A 23,791-nucleotide genomic window follows, 5' to 3' on the forward strand; every position below is an offset into this window, starting at 1 on the left:
AAATTAGAGAGTGCACGAAAGAAAGAGAAAGCTCTATTATCCTAGATCTTTGACGATTTTTCAGAGTACAAATGGAAACTTCCATTACCTAATGATAAACGAATGACGAAAATTTTATTCTAATGCAGGCACTAACCTTTTCTTAATAATTAGGCAATATTCCCATCCGTGCGCTTAAATTCATTGTTTATAAAATGTGACAATGTGGAATCCAAGATTTGTCGTCGAAGGTGCGATCTTCCTTTTAGTTTTAATCAACTTCATCTCTTTATTCTTTAATGCATAGGCACTTGATATTGTTGAGAGGTGCTCTTGAACCATTTAAGTAAGTATATAGGAAAATATATGTAATTTACTCAAATATTACTGTGTTGGACTACAATTAACAAGATAAAACGATTGAAATAGGTACGACGACATTCTTTTTTAACCCGTTATACATTGGATATAAGTCAAGTGAGTGATAGTATTCTTTTCGAACCTTTTGTCGAATATCAATATAGTAATGAAAATGTCATTGTTTCTAAAGCTCGTCAAATCTCAATCAAAAGAGGGACATATGATCATATGATCATATATATATTCTATATCTCCAATATGATACTCAAACAACGTAAGATTCTTGTGATATATATGCTTTTAAGTTGTATATACCTTTATATATAATGGAAATTTACCCTTGACTTGTGATCAAGCAATATAATGTTCATCTCGTACGAACAAGGAAACTCTCTAAAGATAACATACAATATGATACATCAATACATACTGTTATATACTTATATTCCATGAGATAGAAAGCTCTACCAATCTCATTAGATGATAATATAATTATAATATAGAATCATTCTTTTACTCTAGTGTGTTGTGTTTTTTTCCTCTCTTCTCAATGTGAAGGGGCATAGTGTTCTTTAACACAAAAAGATACGGTGTCTATACTTACGCTAATTATTTTTTGTCAAAAATGTAGGTCTAAATATCTTACTTTTAATCTCTCTCTCTTCCCTCTTTACATCCCTTTCTCTCTTGGTCTTTAATTGCTATTCTAGACTTCATACGCATTAGCTACGTGCTGCAACCAATTAGTCAATCATACTAGAAAATCTATTTGGTTGTAATGATGCACTAATAGATGAAGAATGATTTTGTTGGAAGATTTAATTGGTTGTAACACTTAACTAATTGGTCTAAAATTAAGTCTTGATGATGTCAGATCATTTGACCGAAGATTGGCTGGAAAATTTATCCTTTATATTAAGTACTCCTTTTTTTTTTTAGCTTTTTCATTTGAAATCTTGACATTGTTCATATTTAGAGAAATCTTCTCAATTTTTCTCAATTTATAAGAAAAAATATAGTCATGTGGGTCTTGTTTGATTCATCTCAATTAATACTTTATTAATATTTAATTATTATATTTTTTACTAATAAATTATGAAAGATATATAAGTTCAAATATATGCATTGGGAGATGTGCACGAAAAAGTGAGAATGATAAGAAATAAGGGGAGAATGAAATTGAAAGAATAAGGTTTACGGTAAGGGCTGCACATAAGATGTAAAAACAATACCTAAAATGAAAATAAGGTTGTGAGTTTATGGAAAATTTATATATCAACCAATGTAATAGATGATCAATCAATGCTTTCATTTTTAAGAGTTGCATCACTTACATATAACTTTTTCAAAAAGTAATAGGCAGAGATAATAAGAATCATATTAGATGAGGAGTAATATTTATGGTGTTACTCATCAAATTTTTTGTTAAATAAAGTCAAATAAGTTTCAATAAGGTCTAATAAGTTTCAATTAGGTCTAATAAGTTCCGATCGGATCAATAAGTTCCAATTAGATTCAATTAGGTCCAATAAATTGAATCATGTCTAATCAGATCCAATAAGGGTCGTTTGGTTGGAGGGTTTCAAAAAGGAAAATGAAATTGAGTTCGTTGTTTATGTTTGGTTAGTACACTTTTTCAAACCATTTATCCCTTTTTCTTATTAAGATAACCCTCCTCCCCCTTAGATTGATTTCCTACCACCCTCAAGGTTTGAAATTACCCCATATCCCTCTACATTTTTTTTAAAATTATTATTATTAATTTTCTATTTTATTTGACATTCCTAATCAAACAATATTTTTAATCAAAGAAAAAACTCTTTTCATTCTCCTTGTAATTCTTTCTCATACTTTATCTTTTCTTCTAACGAAGCAAACTCCCCCTAAATTTAATTCTATTCAGATAAGTTCAATTAATTGCATCATTCAGATGAAAAAAACGCTAATCCATGGCACTACCCGCACCAATCACATAGGACCACCAACCTTACAATTGATAAAAACACATCAGAAATTCAGAGCTGAGATAACTCTTCTTTTAGGAAAAAAAAAGGGCAGGCGGTGGGACCCAATGAATCAGTGATATCTATTCATCATCATAAATTATGTCGATTTCAGGAGGCTAAAAAATCAACGAAATAAGAGGGGAAAATAAGAAAAAGAAAAGAGAGAAAGAAAGAGTGAAAAAAAAAAAGTAGTATGACAATACACAACAAATAAATTTGCAGGGTAAACTCCAAACCAATAGGACTGCCTGCCATAAAGCAGACAACTGAAAGAGACGGCTTACACAATACACAGTGAGTACGTTAGTCAGATAATAATACTCCCATAGTCTTCTTCCGAGTATTACTTATTATTACCACCTGTCACACTGCTATTATATGAGTCTATTCCCCACTAACGCCGTCAATCATACTAACGGTGAGTATAGTGCCCATTGTAATTCATTTATATACTGTATTTTTCGATTTTCTCACCAAATACCTCTAACAAATTTAAAAATTCATCATATACCTTCAATGTTTAAAAATACATCATATACTCATGAATTTCAAAAACTGTGCACCATGTACCCTTCTCCTAACTGCCGTTAACTCACCGTTAGCTTTACTTACGATTTTGCCATTATTAACCCTAAATCCTAATTCTAATCTAACTATAACCCTAATTTAACCCTTACCCTTACCCTAATCTTAAACCTAAACCCTTATCCTTATCCCAAACCCTAACCCACCCAACCCACCACCACTCCACCCCAGGCCCAACCCCCACCCCACCCCTCCCCCTCCACCACCGCATCCCCCTCCCTTCCATCGCCGCATCCCCCCTCCCCCTCCGCCTCCCCCCTCTTCGTTCACCGTCACTTCACTTGTCGCCACATCAGATCGAATTTTCGCGCAAGGGGTGGGTGAACGAAGAGGGGGGGTGCGTCAGATTTTCGCGCAGGGGTGGGGGAATTGACGGAGAACAAAGAGGGGATGAAGGAATCAACGATGAACGAACGTGCAGGGGGTGGGAGAGGTCGACGATGAACGGATGGGTGCTGCGGCGGTGGGGGAGGAGGGTGGGGGTTGGGGTGGGGTGGATGGGAGGGGTGGGGGCTGCCAAGGAGTTAGAGTCAGGGTCAGGGTTAGGGTTAGGGGAAGGGGAAGGGTTTAAGGGTAGGATTAGAGTAAGGGTTACGGTTAGATTAGGGTTAGATTAGGGTTAGGGATTAATGATGGCAAAATTGTAAATAAAAGCTAACGGTGAGTTAACGACATTTAGGAAAAAGGTATATGGCGCACAATTTTTGAAATTCATGGGTATATATGGTGCATTTATGAAACATTGAGGGTATATGGTGAATTTTTATATTTTCCAGAGGTATTTGGTGAAAAAACCGTGTTTTTTAAGTTGGTAAGATAAAGGGACCCTATTGAACTGACACCTCGCACAGGTATAACCAGCCAAGTTTGCAAGTCAGACTCCTTTGAGGGAAAGGGATTGTAAGAGAAACCTCAACCCCAATTAGAATTAAGTTTCTTTGCATGTGATCGTGGTTTGGACATATTAGAATTAAAACTATTTCGTTTATAGAAGTCTTGAATTAATTAAAGAGCTACTAAAATTGGTAAGTATTACGATAATTTTAGAGTGGAGGAAGTATACTTTGTTTTTATTACTATAAAGATCTGTTGTCCTCACCTTATTTATCCTCTTCGCCATATAAATAAATTCATCTATATTAGTTATATACTCCATCCATTTCTTTTTAGTTACACAATTTCCTTTTTAGTCCGTTTCTTTTTAATCTACACACTATTACTTTTTATATTTTTGGTAACATATCACATCTACTTTATCCTCTTTTTTCACCCATGTCATTTGCTTTTTAATATTTTAACCCTCTTTTTTGTTTTACTATCTCACTTTTCAGTGTCTCTCTCCATCTTTTCAGTTTCTCTCTCATACTTTTGTACTTCCTCCTTGGTTCACCCCCAAAGTGAAGTGAGTAAATTAAAAAGAAATTGGGGGAATATATATTAAAGGGTTTGGCAGAAACTTCCTCACTAGAAGTAGACAAGTAGTGAGAGTTTACTACTGCATCCGTTCTTAAATAATAGTTACACAGTACACTTATATTTTTCACGTATGCATGTGCAATAATTTGAGCCTTTATATATATCTAATTTTGTATTTTCAAAGAAATAAAAAAAAGTTGATATTCTAAAAGTAAATATTGAGACGAGTAAAACAAGATCCCACATTCCCACGTGAATATATTTTCCCTTGTCCATAAATCACAAATGATAATCAAATTGAAATTTGTTTATAATGTCAAAAGTCGAAGTGTAACAATTTTTTAAAAATAGAGATGGTATATCCTAACATGTATAGGTCTATATACCCAATAGAATTTGACAAATTAATTCGATAAAAAGTTGAATTTCTAACTTATGGCCCATACTCCCATCAAAATATGTTTCTAACTCCATTGATGGTTCATTCGGCATAGCTTTGGTTTTGGATTATATATCTACTCCACCGATGGTTTGTTGACAATAGTTCCTAACTTCCTATAGTAAAATTTCCCTTTAGCTATGTATTTTATATACTTCCTCTATTTCGAAATAAGTAAAATATTTCAGTATGGATGAAGTATTAGTTTTGGGCGTATATCATATATACTAACTTCTATTTCAAAATAAGGTAAGGAGAAACCTTGACAAGTTGGGGGGAATAAAAGGGATCTCAATTTGCCAAGGGTGCGAATCGATCCTAGGATCTCTTGGAACGGAAGGGAAGCTCTAACCACTAGAATCGATGGCATTGTATTTGTTTAAATGAATATTTTCATTATATCATATATAAGACGGCCCGTTTGGTAGTTGATCATAAATGGTGGTAATGGGAATGAATTCATGTGTAAATTTGTGAAAAATATCATTGTCCATTACCATGGTAATGCTAATTCATCCTAAAGTGTCCAATTTCCTTCTTGAATTTTCATTCCCATCCAATACCACCTTGTAGGGTGGTAATGAGTGGTAATGAAAATTGCTTCCCCTTGGAGACAAAAACACAAGTTTAGGGGTGAGATTGCTTGTCCATGAAGAAAAAATGCCTCCCTATGGAGATTTTAAGGGTGCTTCCCTAATAAAATTACACTTAAAATTCATTCCCATTACCGCAATTTATTAACGACTACCAAATGGGCCGGTAATGCCATAAAAGGGTTGGACTCTACACCATATGCAACACCTATTATTTTGAAAAAACATGATTAATGATAAATCATTAATCACATTCTAGTGTTCGACAATGAAAACAAGAACAAATAATCGTTGCACTAGTCGGTGTAGCCTCTACATATAGTTTAAACTTTAAAGTTGAATCGGTCGAGAATCATGCATGTTTTTGGTGGTAAAGCATTCATCTCACCAGAGTACTATATCACTGCTCCCCTCGCCTTAGGCATTACACTGGCCATATTACATATTTTTATAAAGGTTTTCAATAGGAGACCTACCATGTACAAAAGAAGGGTCAATAACAATTCTAGCTTTGATCATACAACTTTATCTAAGCAAGATTTTGAAGATTGCAACATCTAAATACTATTTATGTACTAAAAAGTAAGCTCTGATAACACTTTGAGTTCATCTAAGCTTGATTGTAATTCCCCGAACGGACACACATGTTGAACACTACAATAATCTCTATGTATCGGAACTTATTTGGGGTTCTTATATTGGAATTTATTACTTATCTTTTATTTTGAATCAGTGTCGAGCACATTTCTAATTTGTATGTTAGTCATGTTTTTTTAAAGTGTGTGACAAATTCACATGTAATTTTCCTTACACTAGTTAAATACTACTTTGGGTACTCGATAATATCATAATGAGTATCCATATTTTGTATTCAATCCAATACTTTATATATCGAATCGGGTACTTGAACCAAACATTTGTGTTGTTTTTGGGCTATCCAATTATTTGGATTTGGTTTGGATAAGTTTTTCGAGGTGCAATCTTCTCTAACCTAAAGCTAATCAAATGAGCCATGGTAAACCCCAAATATTTATTGAATTATGAGTAGATCACCAGACCCGATCTGGCTGGAAAAGATACTATTTATTTTTTGCCATGAAATAGTGAGCTGCGCACATAAATTTGACCCAAAATTTTGCCCAGCCTAACCAATGGACAATTCTTTCTGATGGATATGTCCTGACCCAAATCATGATCACTCTACTATAATCGTAATCACTTCTAAATTATGTTGTAATATAGGATTAAAATATCATTTAATTTATTTAAAAGCTTTTTTCCTTTTCTTTCTCAAAATGTCCCTTTTCATTTTTTTTTCTTTTGAAACATATTTTTTTTGGCATATTCCCTCTACTTGTTGAAAATCTAGTTCATACAATTACTACTTCTCTACAAGTTTTTGACTATCCGTGGATATATAATGGTTTATGTTTGGGCCCAATAAGTCACAACACTCCGACCCCTAGATGAAATTACCATTCCACCCTTGAGAAAATGAGGGGCTTACCTTTATTAAAAGCCAGCCTAACAAGCTCGAGCACTTAGCCAAGTGTCATGACGTTAACATAACGTCATCCACCCAATCCATATAAATAGGAACCGAGTCCTTATTTCATCGAGGCAATGAATTGTTCACCCATTAACTATATCTCTAATCTCAAAACCGACTTGAGCGTCAAAAGGACGACCTTGGAAATACCTAGGGTAATTTAACTATTATTTTACAGGTTCTATATCTTTATTAGACAATCGACACTCTCCTTAACATACTCCTCATTGAATTTACTACCTGATCCCAATTTAAAATTTTATACTGGAAACAGTTTCAATTTTATCCATACAATCATCTCTTCATCACTTAATTTTACTACAAAGTTGGTAGTAGTAACCGATTCAATTAGTTTCAGCATTTTTATATGACATACAAACAAATGCTAAAGTTACATTTTCCATATTTATAACAAAAAGTAGCTAATTACATCAATTTGAACCCAAATCATAACCTTACTACACATAATAATCAGTAATTTATTATTAACAACAAAATAACAATATAAACATCATTGAGACCATCCCAAAACATACAACTTCAAGGTACCATGAAAACTTTGAAATACAATACAAAAAAAGCACACTACTACTAAGTTTTTAATAAAAGTAGGACCCACCCTCCTCCCCAAAAAAATTGGCCTTCACCTTGTCCCCCATCCAACCATGGTTAAATAATAACCCTCATTTAACCCATAACAATTAAGAGATAGAGAGAGAAAGAGAGTAGAATAAAAAGACAGAGGTGAAAGTGTTTTTTGGGATTTGGTAAGAAGAGAAAAAAAATGAGAGTTTTTGTAGTAGTGATGAGAAAAGAGAAACAAAGACACTTCTGGCTTTTAAGAGCAATCTTTGGAAACTTGTTTTAGTTTTAACCAAACAAGACTTAAGAAAAATAGGAGGAGAGAGAAAGAAGAAGAGTATAAAACTTGGAAGATAGAAGGTTTTAATGAAGGCGCGTAACAGTTTTTTTTTTGCTACTCACTCACTCATCTTATTACATGAGTGTTTAATCCTATTTAATCCAATTACTTCAAACTAATTACTCAACCCATTAATTTTTTTTTTGTTTCTTTTAATACCCATTTCACTTTCACTTCAAAAGCCACTTTTTTCATTTCAATTTCTGGAGAATTTTAGTTTTTTTTTTGACCAAGATTGAAGCTTTCATTTGGTCTCTTTAATGGCGCAGTGTCAGAGAACACACAGTAATGAAAGGCTTACAGGTACTTTTTTTTCCTTTTTTTTTCCCTGTATACATGTTTCTGCAATAAACAGGCATAATTCTGCTATTTTTGAATACCCAATTGGAAAAAAGTTCATGATTTTATAATTTGGTAATTTTTCATGTTAGTGCCTACTATAACATCAACACGCGTTCGTCTCAAAATGATTTGGGTCGACTAACATGAATCGTCATAAAAAATTAGTACTACTATAATAACCACAACACGCGTTGGTATAATTTGGAGTCGGCTAACATGAATCGTCATAAGAAATCGTATTTTTTAAAGTTACTTAATTTGAAAATCTTGAGATTGTTTTTTTGTGGGTTAAATTGAAATTTATGGGTTATAGGTGGAGAAAGTTATGCACTGTATGCAGAGCTATGGAGGGCATGTGCAGGACCTCTGGTGGATGTTCCACAGTCAGGAGAGAGAGTGTTTTACTTTCCACAGGGTCACATGGAACAAGTACCTTCCTCTTCTTTTTTTCCATCTTACCAATATTTTATCTTTGTTACTTTTTATACTTGCATTAAATTATTTTTTATCCTATGATGTTATTATATTTTTGTTGGAATTTTTTCACTAATTTTTGGAGGTGGGTTTTTGGTTTTTGTTCTAGTTGGAAGCATCAACAAATCAGGAATTAAATCATCAAATTCCACGCTTTAATCTGCCACCAAAAATTCTTTGTCATGTTATGAACATTGAACTAAAGGTAATTTGGGTTGTTTCCCTTTTTGGAGTAGAAAATTTGTTGGTACATTATTGTTTTGTTGGTATGAGACAGAATACAATTGATTATTTGGTAGTTGGTTTTTCTACATTGATGGTGTTTTTGCTTAATTTCTATTATTAGGCTGAGCTAGAAACAGATGAAGTATATGCCCAGATAACTCTGATTCCAGAAAAAGATGTAAGACAGTTTGATCATCAGTACTTTGTAGTTTGTACATTGTGTTTTGTAGAATTTCATTTATGAGGTAAAAACTGAATTGTGGATTATGGGTTGATTGTATTTACATTGTAGCAAGATGAGTTTAAAGGGTCTGATTCATGTTTACCTGAGCCTCCAAGGCCGAAAGTCCATTCGTTTTGTAAGATATTAACTGCTTCGGATACAAGCACTCATGGTGGATTCTCGGTCCTCCGCAAGCATGCCAATGAATGCTTGCCTCCTTTGGTAATTACGACGCTTAAACATTCGAGATTATTTTCGAATTGTCTTCATCTAGGTTATGCTTATTTTGCTTTACATATGATTTGTTTAGGATATGAGCCAGACAACTCCTACTCAAGAGCTAGTTGCAAGAGATCTTCATGGATATGAGTGGCACTTTAAACATATTTTTAGAGGTATTAACTAGAGATTACTCTTTTGCTTCTTTTTAAAAGTTTTTTTTTGTATTTGCAATAATGTGATTTTGCTTGAAAGTTTGAACTCATTTCTTTGTGGATCAATTTAGTGATTTAGTGTAATTCCTACTAAATTGTTCAGGTCAACCTCGTAGACATTTGCTTACGACTGGGTGGAGTACTTTTGTTACTTCTAAGCGTTTAGTTGCTGGAGATGCATTTGTTTTCTTAAGGTATTGAGGGACGGGGCTTGTTTTGGTTGTAAATTACTTGGGGAACTGAGGTGCATTTGTTTGTGACAGCTAAAAGCTCATCACTTACCATATATCATGTAGAGATGATAAAGGAGACCTGCGAGTTGGTGTCAGGCGGCTTGTCCGTCAACAGGCCCCTATGCCTTCATCTGTTATATCCAGCCAAAGTATGCATCTTGGTGTTCTTGCTACTGCACGTCATGCTGTTAATACCAGTACTATGTTTACTGTTTACTATAAGCCGAGGTTGGATGCTTTATCTTATGAAGTGCTTGATTTTGTTGAATTGGTTTATTGATTTTAAGTAAGCTTAAATGGCTCTTTTTTCTGCTTTCTTCTTTTAGGTCTAGCCAGTTCATTGTTGGAGTAAAGAAGTTTCTAGAAGCTGTGGACCATAGATTCTCTATTGGCATGCGTTTTAACATGAGATTTGAGGGTGATGACACCCCTGAGAGAAGGTATCTTCTTCCCTTAGCTAAATCAATGTGTCTTGTGTACATCGGGTGTATTGTACGCCATACTATAAGCTCAATCACCCCAGTCATACTAAAATTCACTTAGTATAATGTTAGGGTGACAAAACCTTGCCTTATATGATACACTTGTTGTACATAAGTTTCTGTGTAGCTCAGTACATTATCATCAGCTTTACTTGAGAATCGTGAAGTTAACTGAGTTTTTCTCGTTGCTCAGATTTACAGGCACCATCGTTGGGGTTGAAGATGTTTGTCCTCACTGGTCAGGCTCTAAATGGCGGTCACTGAAGGTTGAATATATAACAACAGACGAGACTAATGATTCGCCTGCCAAAATTTCTATTTTTGATACTTTTTTCTCCACACGTTTCTTCTTTAGGTTCAATGGGATGAAGCTGCTACATTTCAAAGACCAGACAAGGTTTCCCCATGGGAGATAGAACCCTTTTCTGCTTCAATTCCTGTCAATCCTACTCCGCCACCAATATCAAAGACCAAGAGGTCTCGACCTAGTGATCTGTCCATATCTGGTGAGAGACCACCTTGTTAGTTCAATCAAATTATATTAATTCTTGAGCATAATTATATGTGATTTGTAATGTTTTCAATTGATTTAATCCTAGAAACCACTGGGGTTTCTGCCGGGTCAAACTTTTGGTACGGACCAGCCCATACCCAAGATTTCTGTAGCCCCGGTAACCAGCAAGATAATATTTGGACTCCTACTCATGGAAGAAATTCCTTCAGGTTCTTCGCCGACAATAAAGATGAAAGCAAAACGTCGTCAGTTCAGTCATGTTCAACTCCCTCTGCCTTTTCTTGTCTTGTGGTACCTACAAAACTTAGTTCTGATCACCCGGAGCAAGTGATCAATGGTGGAAAATCAGCTGGAGGGATCCGGCTGTTTGGATTTGAACTGAGAAACAGCTCTCACATAGTTCCTACCCTGGAAAAGATAACCGCTTGCCCTGAAAACTTGCTGGATGGGGACAAAATACTGGAGACTTCTGCTAGAAAGGCTGATGAGGTTCAGAATACTGAAGTTGGGGAAGCATTGAAAGAGCAGAATCAAGCTAATTCTGATTCATCTCTCAGGGAAAGTCAGACTAAGCAATCTTCTCAATCTTCAACTAGGAGCCGCACTAAGGTGAAATTCTTATCATTCGACTTTTTTATGAATATGTGCTAGATGATGAAAGGGTCCTTGATTAAGGATCTGCTATATTTCGTACTCCTTGTGTCCCCAATTTAATAGCCCTAAAGGGATTGGTCACTGTCTCAAATGCTCGTCGTTGACTGTTTATCTCTTTTTAGTTGTTCTATAAGTAGTGACGTTAACATGTTGATAACTGGAACTTACAGATTGAAGTGAGCGAAACCAAGTCCTATATGATAATGTTCTTGACTATATTCATGATAATATTGACTCTACTAAAGGCAAATAGGAAAAATAAAATGGGATGGAGTAATTATTATAAAATTTTCCACGATACAATGTTGAAATGGTTTATCTTTATCTAAATCCGGGCAAGAAATGCAACACGCTTCCTGACTATGTATTTGTGGTTTTTGTTTGATCGGGAAGGTACACATGCAAGGTGTTGCTGTTGGTCGGGCAGTGGATCTGACAATCTTAGAGGGATATGATGAACTTATAAGTGAGCTAGAAAGAATGTTTGACATCAAAGGTGAACTTCAAACCCGAAATAAGTGGGCCGTTGTTTTCACAGATGACGAAGGTGATATGATGCTTGTAGGCGATGATCCATGGCAGTAAGTGAATTACAACAAATAATAATCTCATCTTCTTGCGAATTCTTTCTCTAATAATGATTTGTATCTTATTAATCAATATTTATTCAGGGAGTTTTGCAAGATGGTAAGAAAGATATGCATTTACTCAAGCGAGGAAGTGAAGAAAATGAGTTGCAATAAAAGACTATCTTCACTATCAACTGATGAAGGCACAGTTCTAAGCTTGGGAACCGAGCAAAAGTCCGAAGCCTGCGATTGATGATTGGTAGGTAATTATGTTATCATTTTGAAGAGGGTAGGACCTAAATTGTGCTAAAACCCTTTAAGTGTCCTAGATTAGTCGGTGCTAATTGTCTATAACTTGCCTAATGTTGTGATTTAGTGTGCCTTTTGGTTGGTTTCTCAGCTTGTAATATATAGTATGTGGAGAACCCTGATTATGCTTTAATTTGACAATTCGGTGAGTGGAAAACTTTAATTTAAACGTGTTTATCGTCTCATTTTCCATATAATTATCATGCACTTTGAAGTAAACATAATGAAATGTGTTGTTGGTCTTTGTGGATCATGATTAAGATTTGGAATTTTTCATGGATTTGTTACAAATGATGTTTAACATGGTGATTAGTAAGATGTATTAAGAGTATATTCAACGTTTGGTGTGCGAGAATTTTAGTGTCAACTAGACATGGAATTCTAACCACTAATGTTGGAGAAAGTTTTGTCAGATAGAATGGGGGCAAGGAGGTCTTTTCCTTGTTGAACTGACTAGTAAAAGAGGGAAAAATGTGTAATGTTGCTTAGAAAAAGCTGGAAAATCTAAGTGATGGAGACATCCAAGATACGAAAATTAGTATTTTTGGGCAATTCTGAAAGGTTTGGTAAAGATGGAACTTCCTATGAATGAATAATGATGCATTCAATTGTTTTGAGCTGTCTTTTTTGACTAGGCATTTATGCAAAGGTTATGGGGTAGTGCTATTACCTTTTTCACCTTCTTTTTAATGGTGGGTTGGGGAAGCCATACTATAAATGGGCATTTTTTCTCCTGAAGCTAGTGTTATGGGATTTTTCTGACTAGTGGGTAAATTTGTAAGAAATTGTTGGCGATGGTGATGGCTTTGGCGATGGCATGACTCGAGGGAGCAGGAAGGCGTAATTTATTTTATTGACTCAGGTGTATTGTCCGTATGGTATAATTTTTAGGGAGCAGGAAGACATAATTTATTTTATTGATTCAGGTGTATCGTGCGTATGGTATAACTTTTATTATTGATTGATGATTATCTTATCCGAATGAACAAATATAAGCAAACTAGAGGGAGCTCTAGATTAGTAGGAAATAGCCTTCAAGTCTACGATGAATTTTTTGCATAACTGCATCAAATAGCAGTACCATTTTATTTGGGATATTTGTCATAGTTATCTACAACGCCCATTGAATTTGAACATTTACACGCAAAGGACATGATATTGATCACAGTTTGTTAATCATTTTGACATTATTCTCCAAGGGGGAAATGTTTTATGAACTTTGGAGGGGAAAAGTATAGACAGGGCAATATGGTGGATTGGATTTTTGCATAAACATAGGACCAAAAACAATGACATTTTGGGGTTAAATCAAACGTAAGAGGATGCATGAGATGGATGTGTCCTTGATGGGATCTCGTACGGATAAGGCTAAAATTAGACCTAGTGTTTTTTTTAAAAAAAAAACTATTTTTTATTGTTCAACAAAAAGATTTATCATAAATCTTACCTATTAATTAAGTATCAATTTTGATTTTTGCACTATTTAAGTACTCCTTCCGTCTCAAAATATAGTTCCCATCTCCATTTTGGGTGTCTCAAAATATAGTTTCTATTTTCATATTTGTTTTCACATTTTTTCATAATTTGTCTAGAAAAAACGTGTCCCATCATTTATTTGCTTCTTGAATTTTGTTTTTTTCTTTGTTTATTCAATAAAAATGTTACAATTAATGCTCTTTCACCAATAATTTTCCATTCTCTCTCCTAAAATCATCTTTTCCCATACAACATTTATTTAAACTAGCCTTCATATGCACGCGATGCGTGCGTTAATTTCAAAATTTGTTATTCTATTATTAGATACTCCATTCGTATTTTATATTTTATTTATGATTGAACTTAAATATAGTTAGATGAATTTAGATGTATTAATTCGCTAATGTAAAAAAATAAAAAGGTTGTGAGTGATTGTTAACATTAATTTTTTGTGAATGAATATTGAACAGAAAGAACAAAAATAAGAGTTGGTTTAACTGGATTAAAGACTATCAAAGGTAGTGAATGTTCAGACTTTTCATGTGCACTTTATGTATGCCGCCATCTTTTTTAAGGTATAAATATTTTGTCCATTTAATTTTTGATTGAAGTATTTGATGCATATATCATTTTAAACTTGTTTTAAATGGCAAGTTGGAATGAGAATTTTTAAATGATTTGCTTTTGTAATTTTTTTCATTTCATTAATTAGATCATTAAGGGTATTTTAGTCACCCAAAGATTGTGATGAGTTTTTTGGAGAAGAGTCACCGTTTCAAAAAAGGACACCACACCTCCTCCCTTGGCTTATATAATAGAGATAAACAAAAAATATTTACTATTCCTCTTAGATTCTACTTGCATAAATTACCGTGAAAAAAGAGAAATGGGAACTATATTTTGGGACGGAGGGAGTATCAATTTTGACCAGAAAATTTTGAGTAGATAATCGATAATCGATGAAATTAATGGTCAAAGTAACATGTTGGCAAACGTTTAGGTCAAAATGTTACATCATTTTAAAAACGAAAGATGTAATAAGATGGACTTATAAATATGATATGTAATTGAACAACAAGGGTACATCTTTATTTTAAGGGGTGATTAGTCAGATTACTCACTATTTTTAATAAAAAACTATTGATGTCTTATAATTAGTATAATAGTTTGGATTTACATTTTTTTTTTTTTTTTTTTTGGTGGATACATGTTTGTTTTGTAGAATTATTGGCATTTGCAATATTATTTTCTTAATAAGAAATTATAAAATTTTGGTAAAGGATAAGTTAGAATGTAGAGATAGGGCAATATCTAGAGTATATAGCAACAACATGAATTAGACGTTTTATAGCATATGGAGATAGTCATATCAAATGGTCCAAACTCCAGCCGTTAGCAAATGAGGTAATCAATAAATTGAAGGAGCAACTACTTGCAAGTTGCAAGAACACGAAACAAACATTTGGGCATGGAGCACAGCATAGCATGTACATATACTAGTTGTTAATAATAGTATAAAAGTATGTTTCATTTTCGGTTAGTTCTTATGGATTTTTCAATTATTCCTCCCATATTTGAATAGTGAAAGGAGTTATTTAGTTATAACTTTCGTATCACATGAGTTCATTTAAAAAAAAAAAAAATTATCTACTCTCTTCACGTGCATTCATTATTCCCTTACATTGCAACTAACTTTACAAAGGATATTTTGGCCTAATGGTTAAGATTGAGATGCTGTGAACAATAGGTTACAGGCCCGAATCCCCACTCTCCTTGTTTGTACTTTGTATTGCCTTCGTGACTCATATGAATAAAAAAAAATACTGTAACTAATTTTAAACTGATAAAATACGCTTATTTTCCAACTCACATTAACTAGGCTGCTAAATTAACAAATAGGATTTGTAGTTCAATGCAAGTGTGCAACTAAAATATCAGATTAGATAAGATAAGATCAGAAAAATTATAAGTATGAATTGAAAACAACTACGATAAGAAAAATTAAGATCAGATTAGAATAGATCAAATAAGAAATTTTTTGACCAGATCAGAAATGTTCAGAATAGATTAGAATAATTCAAACAAAACAAACGCACCCTTGTTTAAGTACTCCAATGCTTATTTAGAAACCAATCAAATTATATAAGAAAAATTCAGGTCAAATTTGAAAAATTATAACTGCAAAAAAAAAAGCTACAATAAGAAAATTTCAAATCAAATTAAATCAAATGAAAAAAGTCAGATCAAATCAGAAAAATTCATGTAAGTAAAACTAATACACCCTATGTATGGGTCTGTCTTATTCAACTATTTTGCAAATAAGTTCAAAGAAGTGTTAATAAGGATGTGGTCTGATCGTCTGAATTTTTCTGGTTATAGTTATTTTAATAGTTATAATTAATCTAATCTGATTTGAGTTTTTCTTTTCTAATATGAAATTCTCTAATCTTATCTGATCTAAATTTTCTTATCCGATCTTATCTAACCTGATTATTTTTATATAAGCACGACAGTGCTTTAAGAAGTTGAAATAAACGCATGTAATCCGGCTGGTAATATAATGGTAAAAAATATAATGTGATTATACTATAAGACGCCTTCACGTAATATATACAGTGCAATATATTAAACTTAGAAATTGCACGATTTGACAAAAAAAAAATCGGTAAGTATGACGTTTACTATATTACAGTACTAGTTTTTATATGCACGCGATGCATGCGAACATACGTACAAAATTATTTTTTTAGGAGATGGAAAAAATTAAATTAATTATTCATTATTTCTAATAAATTAGAAATATTTGAATTCTTGATGGTTTTCTTTTTGTAATATTTTTTTATTTTTAAAATTAATTAGGTAGTTTTTTTTTTATATTTTTTCATTAAAGGAAGTAGTTATAATAGAGATGTTATGAGGGTAAAATGGGGTTTCTAATATTTTGGTGTCCTACCCCTCTTCCCATATAGAATAGAGATAATCAAAAGACTAAAACTGTAATATCTTAAAGAATATTCTAGAATCAAAATATTCTAGAGTCAAAATATTATGTGATAGGTCTAAAATAATATCTCATAATATAAGCAAGTACTCTTGACATCATTAAAATAAAGTGTAATCTAATATAATTTTTATAATTATTTTCTATATTAAAGCGTAAGTCAATTGGAGAGCGACACTTGTCAGCTCTTCGTTCATCGTCGAACAACCACCACCTTTGGTCCCACATATGCCTTCTCATCCTCCTTCTTCATCCCGAACTCAACCTAGATATCCTTCTTCATCATCATTTATTATGGATAGCAGTTGTAGAACGTGAACGCAAATAACGTTTGAGATTTATAAATAGCGGTTAGCAAATAAACACTATATAATGAATGTCATTTATTGATAATAGCTATCGTAATATTTTTTTCTTATTGCATTAGAAGACGTCATGCATGACCGTCATTCCAATTCCTTTTTCTTTCCATGACCATGACTCCATGAGCATATGGGAAAAATTGAACTTTACTGCAGAAAGAGAAAGTGGGTTATATTTTTAAGCGCTGAATTTTACTTAAGTGTATATATTATGGTTCAGTGGTTAAGTCCGCGTGAAGCATTGTCTTGTGTATGGGAAGTCGCGGGATCAAATCCCAGCAAAAGCATGTATTTTGTTTTTCCCCTTCTTCCCCCCCCCCCCCCCCCCCTTTTTTTTCTCTCTTGTTTTTTTTTGTTCCCTTTCTTTTTCTCATCTTATTGTTTTTTATTACTACTTTCTTGGTTCTATTTTCTAATATCTTCTAATCCTTTAGCTTTTTTTCATTAGAATTTCCCCATCCACCTAGTACTAAAACATTAACTAGTTTATAGTAAAGCGATTTAAAGGAGAGCACCACGTGGTGTGTTCCTTGGTTAAGAACATCTTTTAATATATTAGTATAGATAGAAAATGAATCTCGTCTAATTTCACTTTTCTTCTAATTTTTCTTGCTTAAGCAATCAATTACCGATAGCATTTATTTATTTGCCAAACTATATTACAAAAACTTTATTGTAGTTGAATTTTTAATTATTTATTTTAGATTTTTTTTGATGGTTAATACTATCTTTTGTTTTTCCCCTTCTTTCCCCCCCCTTTTTTTTTTCTCTCTTTGTTTTTTTTCTCTCTTTGTTTTTTTTTGTTCCCCTTTCTTTTTCTCATCTTATTGTTTTTTATTACTACTTTCTTGGTTCTATTTTCTCAATATATTCTAATCCTTTAGCTTTTTTTCATTAGAATTTCCCCATCCACCTAGTACTAAAACATTAACTAGTTTATAGTAAAGCAATTTAAAGGAGAGCACCACGTGGTGTGTTCCTTGGTTAAGAATATCTTTTAATATATTAGTATAGATAGAAAATGAATCTCGTCTAATTTCACTTTTCTTCTAATGTTTCTTGCTTAAGAAATCAATTACCGATAGCATTTATTTATTTGCCAAACTATATTACAAAAACTTTATTGTAGTTGAATTTTTAATTATTTATTTTAGATTTTTTTTGATTGTTAATACTATCTTTTGTTTTTCCCCTTCTTCCCCCCCCCCCTTTTTTTTCTCTCTTTGTTTTTTTTTTGTTCCCCTTTCTTTTTCTCATCTTATTGTTTTTTATTACTACTTTCTTGGTTCTATTTTCTCAATATCTTCTAATCCTTTAGCTTTTTTTCATTAGAATTTCCCCATCCACCTAGTACTAAAACATTAACTAGTTTATAGTAAAGCAATTTAAAGGAGAGCACCACGTGGTGTGTTCCTTGGTTAAGAACATCTTTTAATATATATTATATAGATAGAAAATGAATCTCGTCTAATTTCACTTTTCTTCTAATTTTTCTTGCTTAAGCAATCAATTACCGATAGCATTTATTTATTTGCCAAACTATATTACAAAAACTTTATTGTAGTTGAATTTTTAATTATTTATTTTAGATTTTTTTTGATTGTTAATACTATCTTTTGTTTTTCCCCTTCTTTCCCCCCCCTTTTTTTTTCTCTCTTTGTTTTTTTTCTCTCTTTGTTTTTTTTTGTTCCCCTTTCTTTTTCTCATCTTATTGTTTTTATTACTACTTTCTTGGTTCTATTTTCTCAATATCTTCTAATCCTTTAGCTTTTTTTCATTAGAATTTCCCCATCCACCTAGTACTAAAACATTAACTAGTTTATAGTAAAACAATTTAAAGGAGAGCACCACGTGGTGTGTTCCTTGGTTAAGAACATCTTTTAATATATTAATATAGATAGAAAATGAATCTCGTCTAATTTCACTTTTCTTCTAATTTTTCTTGCTTAGGCAATCAATTATCGATAGCATTTATTTATTTGCCAAACTATTACAAAAACTTTATTGTAGTTGAATTTTTAATTATTTATTTTAGATTTTTTTTGATTGTTAATACTATCTTTTTTTCCGTTTCACGAGTGAGAGTTTTTACAGTTTCTAACACTTATTTACCTAAAGACAACTTATCATCAAAATTTATCAATATAAGTTAAAACAAATAGAGTTTTAATTCACTGGTTGATTAAATAATGAAGATTAATATATGCAATGAGATTTTTTTTTGAATAGTAAAATTAATTCATTAATAAAAAGTCATACGACATCTACATAAGCAATCGAATCAAACAAATACATAAGTTGAATCAAACAAAAATTTCCTTCATAAAAACTACGATCGTCAAACAAATCTTGCAATGTGGAACATCTCCCGCTTATATCGCTGGAAAATACAGCCTTGTTGGAGAGACAATCTAACGATCCCTTGTAGTCGTGAGGATGATTTGCGTCGGATTCATCTGACTGTATTCGAAAAATTGATAACCTTTGTGATCCCGCATAATTCTTTACCAACAAAATAATTTCACGGTAATCCATTAGATCTAGTATCCCGGATTGTAACCTGTAGAAATTCCCCTTTAAAAGAGGAGAAAAACCATGTCTTTCGAAGGAGGTCGAAAAACCTTGTCTTTCGAAGGAGATCGAAAAACCTTTTCTTACGAAGGAGATCGAAAATCCTTTCTTTCGAGGGAGAAATCGTTATTGGAAACCTAAAAACAAAATAAAAAACAAAGGTGGGGGATTTCCAACGGTAAAAACCGATGGAAGCCCCTTTAAAAAGACTTAATTTTAAATTAATAGTTGTAAATAAATATTTTTTCATCTCATTGAAAGATTAAAATTGAAAAATAATGTCGCTTTAGAATACAATCAATCAGCGTAAGTGTCTTTAGCACCTTTGAATATAAGTAGTAATATTAAAATTCGCCGCACGCTTCGTATAAGTAATGTTAGTTTTGGCTTTATGTTTGAACATGTTCGAACCCACGTGGTTCAATTCCTGGATCCGCCACTGTCCATGAGGCACATCATTTTAATAAAAATGGACCCAAGTAGCATCACGAAAAGGCAATTTTTTTTACATTTTAGAACATAATCATCTAAAACCATTGTATTATTATGTTTTATTCATCTGAATTTGCCTTAAAAATTGCGACTTTCCGCATGAAATTCTATTAAGACACCCTACATTTTTTACAGTTGTTTAGTGTTATTGATGCGGGCTTATTATATACTACACTACTCTTAGAAGGCCTGTTTATCTTTGGTGTCATGCGTTGACTTCCGGGACGAAATGCGGATCGGCCCATGAACAGCTTATTTCTAGTTACTACTTCTATTTGGGCCTTTTTATGTAGATATCATTTTTTTCAGAAATACTTCTATGATTTAGCTAAACATAATAAAAACAATAAAACTACAAAGTAAGACTTGATCTAATGGTAAAGGTTTGACCTTATAACATCAAGGTCATGGGATCAAACCCCACTAGGGGCTCTTTAGTCTTTGGGTTGGGGTGAGGTTGCCCTTATAATTTCCCTTTCATGCCAAGGCGGGCTGACCTGCAAACCTGACTGGTTAAACTTGAGCGAGGTGTTAGTTCAGTAGGGTCATTCATCTTACCTACCTAAAAACAAAAAAATTGAGGTTGAGGTGGTGGAGTAGGGGCATCGATTTCCAAACTTATATCTCTTAGGTCCAAGAATCAAAACGCATGAGACTCATTTGAGGATTTTTCCGTGTTCACCCTCAAGTGATCCCCCCTCATCTCACCTTAAAAAAAACAATAATACAAGAATACAAGATATATCTATATAATAGTTGGTTGAGATAAGGATGAGGAGCTAGCTCATATGGTAGAGCATTCCCCTCTGATCTCTGAGGTTAGGGGTTCGATCCTTACCCCCAGCATTATGTTGGGATATTTCCTTAGCATGCTTTGCATGCTTTACCAGTCAATGTGCTGGTAGTTCCTACAAGGCTAGTAGCCTTGGTAGGGGTTAGCCCTTGGGCTGACTTAATTTCCTAATCAAAAAAAAAAAAAAATAGTTGGTAGAGATGGTAAGACTTCTACTTTACCACTTATTGGTTGCATGTTTGAAACTTACTATACAATAACAATTCATGTGCTAGAAGATATGTTCCGGCCCTAAAGCCGAACATGCCCATCTCGATTTTCCCCTAAGTTTGGGCATAAAATTTCCAGCCAAAAAAGGCAAGGTCAAACACCTAGATTTGGATCATGCCATTTTTGGGCCAAGCCCAACCTATTCCGCTATCACTTCTACTTTAGTGATAATAAGTTTATGATTCATAATAAGGTTTAGTAAGTTTCAATATGTTCAAATAATTATAGACTTACGATAAAACCTAATTTTTTCTTTTTTCTTTCTTGTAATATTTAGATTAGGTATGCAATTAAAGACAAAAGAATAATTGGGGTCATATAATTTTATATAAAAAAGTCCAAAAACACGTGAAACCATAAATTACTACATTTATTTAGCTTATAATTAAGTTATTATTCTATTAAATAAGGTATGAAATATCTTTCTTACGTAGGAGCACTCTTGTCCAACATGATTAGGTACTCAAAAGTGGGATAAAAAAATTAATAATGATGTGCTTTACGATCTCTGCAAAGGTAAAAAGGTTAATGGTGGTCCAAAAATGGGCCTGATATAAGGATCCATATGATTTGGACCTTCATTAGAAAAAACAATCCAAGAGAAGGACAAAACAAATTAAAGCAGAAAGAGCTGTTTTTCTCTATAGCCTTGTACCAATAATACTACCACATGTTTCTTTGTGCTTTAATCAAACAAATGCTTTATGATTAGGCGTATATAACTTTACTTGAATATAAGAAGAAGAAAATGTTTCCTTTAGTCAAATACAAAAATAAGCAAAGTTGAGAATATAGATTCCTCCCAAGCCTTTTCTTTAAAAAAATATTTACAAAAATTATTAAAAAAGACGGTTTAATTTTAATATAAAATTAGACCAATTACTAAATGGATTAAACTTATCACCGAAGGAAATTAAACGAGTCACTATTGGATTAATTTTCTTTTTAATATTGGACTTATTATTACCTTATTTCAATTTAAAAGTACACCGTCTCTTACAAAATAAACTCAACTATCTAATACCTTTTCAAATTATTCCACACTAAATCCTATTATGATTCATAAGTAATATATAATGGCAATAGAGGAAGTAATTCATAATATTTAGGGTTTATCTTTGTGTCTTAAATAACAGGATTAAAGATAGATCATGATGTTTGTGGTTTAAATAACTTGTTACTGATGAATACAACTTTAAAAATCGGATTTGATTTTGCTTGCCCATAGCTGTATTGACTATTGTTTATTTATATGCTTAATATGAGTAAAGTTTTCTTGGAATGGGGTTGGGTTAGTTTCAGGCTAGAACTTTTTTTTTTTAGGGGAAAAGCATGCGACTATTACTCCATAGATAAAGAATCCATCAAAATAAAAGGAGCCACCTCCCTAGGATAGGGGTTCTCCCACACTTGTTCAACCCCGAAAGGAATGAACTTTGCAAGATATGAGCTACTGTATTTCTGTCACGTTTGACATGTGACCAACTAATGGAAGAAAAAACAATGCAACCAGATAAGATATTATGGAGTACAAGGTCTAACTCATAAAGATGGATAGCATGCTTGGAGAGGCGTTTTATCACAGATTGACAATCCGATTCCACTATGAGTCTTTGGAGCCCATATCTCTTTCCCAGACGCACCGTTCAGGCTAGAACTTGAGTTTCATTCTATGCTTTAGTCATATTTTTATTATCTCGAAGTTATTATGATTCATCTAAAAGGATGTTTCAGACTTTCATATAGTCCACCTATTTATTTTTTCTATAAAGTCTTACAAAACATATATCTAATTGGTGATATACATGATGAGAGGAGGTGGAAATCACCCATTTTCGTGGAGTTTCGAATCTCAAACCTTGGCAAATGTGCAAAAATAGGAATAAAAAAGATTATATGTAAAATACATCATAATATATATTCATACATTCTTAAGTTTTTTTTAAAGTACTATAATAATATACTTATGAAAGAGGAAATTAGTGATATACAAGATGAGATAAGAGGTGAAAATCACCCATTCTCATAGAGTTTCGAATCTCAAGCCTTGACAAATGTGTAAAATAGGAATAAATTAAAAAAGGTTATATGCAAAAATACATGATAGAATATATTCATGCGTCCCCAAGTTTTTTCTTAAAATAATATAATAATATACTCATAAAAAGGGGTTTAGTCAACCATATTTCACAATTGTGTTTTTTAAAACACGGATATAATAAAATGAGATATTATAAAATAATGATCCGAAAATTTAACCTAGTAATTATCTTTATCCGATCCCTATGCCTTATCTCTGAAGTAAAATTTTGTTTTAAAAAAAATAATCATAAAGACAAGATTTATATGAATTGAGGAGAGACAATAAAGTCATTGACTCATCTTTTCAAATAAATGAAGACACCTTCAATAACTGGATGGAAAATGAATAAGGCTGAGTGACTCTGTGTCTCTGTGCCACAGAGGCGGATCCACTGGGGGTACAGTGGGTACAGCTGTACCCCCATTTTCAAAAAAA

General features: G+C 32.8%; 1 protein-coding gene across 1 annotated transcript; it reads left to right on the plus strand.

Moving 5' to 3' along the window:
- The first annotated feature begins 7,652 nt into the window (after positions 1–7,652).
- Positions 7,653–12,477, plus strand: LOC104908672 (auxin response factor 18). Its single transcript, XM_010697844.4, has 14 exons — positions 7,653–8,152; positions 8,505–8,620; positions 8,775–8,870; positions 9,012–9,068; positions 9,183–9,335; positions 9,424–9,508; positions 9,651–9,741; positions 9,844–10,008; positions 10,107–10,220; positions 10,456–10,528; positions 10,618–10,768; positions 10,862–11,385; positions 11,824–12,011; positions 12,102–12,477. The coding sequence occupies exons 1-14, from the start codon at positions 8,110–8,112 to the stop codon at positions 12,250–12,252; spliced, it is 2,007 nt and encodes a 668-aa protein (XP_010696146.2). The 5' UTR covers positions 7,653–8,109; the 3' UTR covers positions 12,253–12,477.
- The last annotated feature ends 11,314 nt before the right edge of the window (positions 12,478–23,791 follow it).

The sequence above is a fragment of the Beta vulgaris genome, chromosome 1 (assembly GCF_026745355.1).
Source record: "Beta vulgaris subsp. vulgaris cultivar EL10 chromosome 1, EL10.2, whole genome shotgun sequence".
Classification (NCBI taxonomy): domain Eukaryota; kingdom Viridiplantae; phylum Streptophyta; class Magnoliopsida; order Caryophyllales; family Amaranthaceae; genus Beta; species Beta vulgaris.

What these genes read in the sequence shown, in the direction of transcription:
- LOC104908672 (XM_010697844.4), top strand. Translation starts at nt 8,110, where the DNA reads ATGGCGCAGTGTCAGAGAACACACAGTAATGAAAGGCTTACAG. An exon ending in CACAGGGTCACATGGAACAA is followed by an intron (nt 8,621 to 8,774) that starts GTACCTTCCTCT and finishes TTTTTGTTCTAG; the next exon opens with TTGGAAGCATCAACAAATCA. An exon ending in GTAGGCGATGATCCATGGCA is followed by an intron (nt 12,012 to 12,101) that starts GTAAGTGAATTA and finishes ATATTTATTCAG; the next exon opens with GGAGTTTTGCAAGATGGTAA.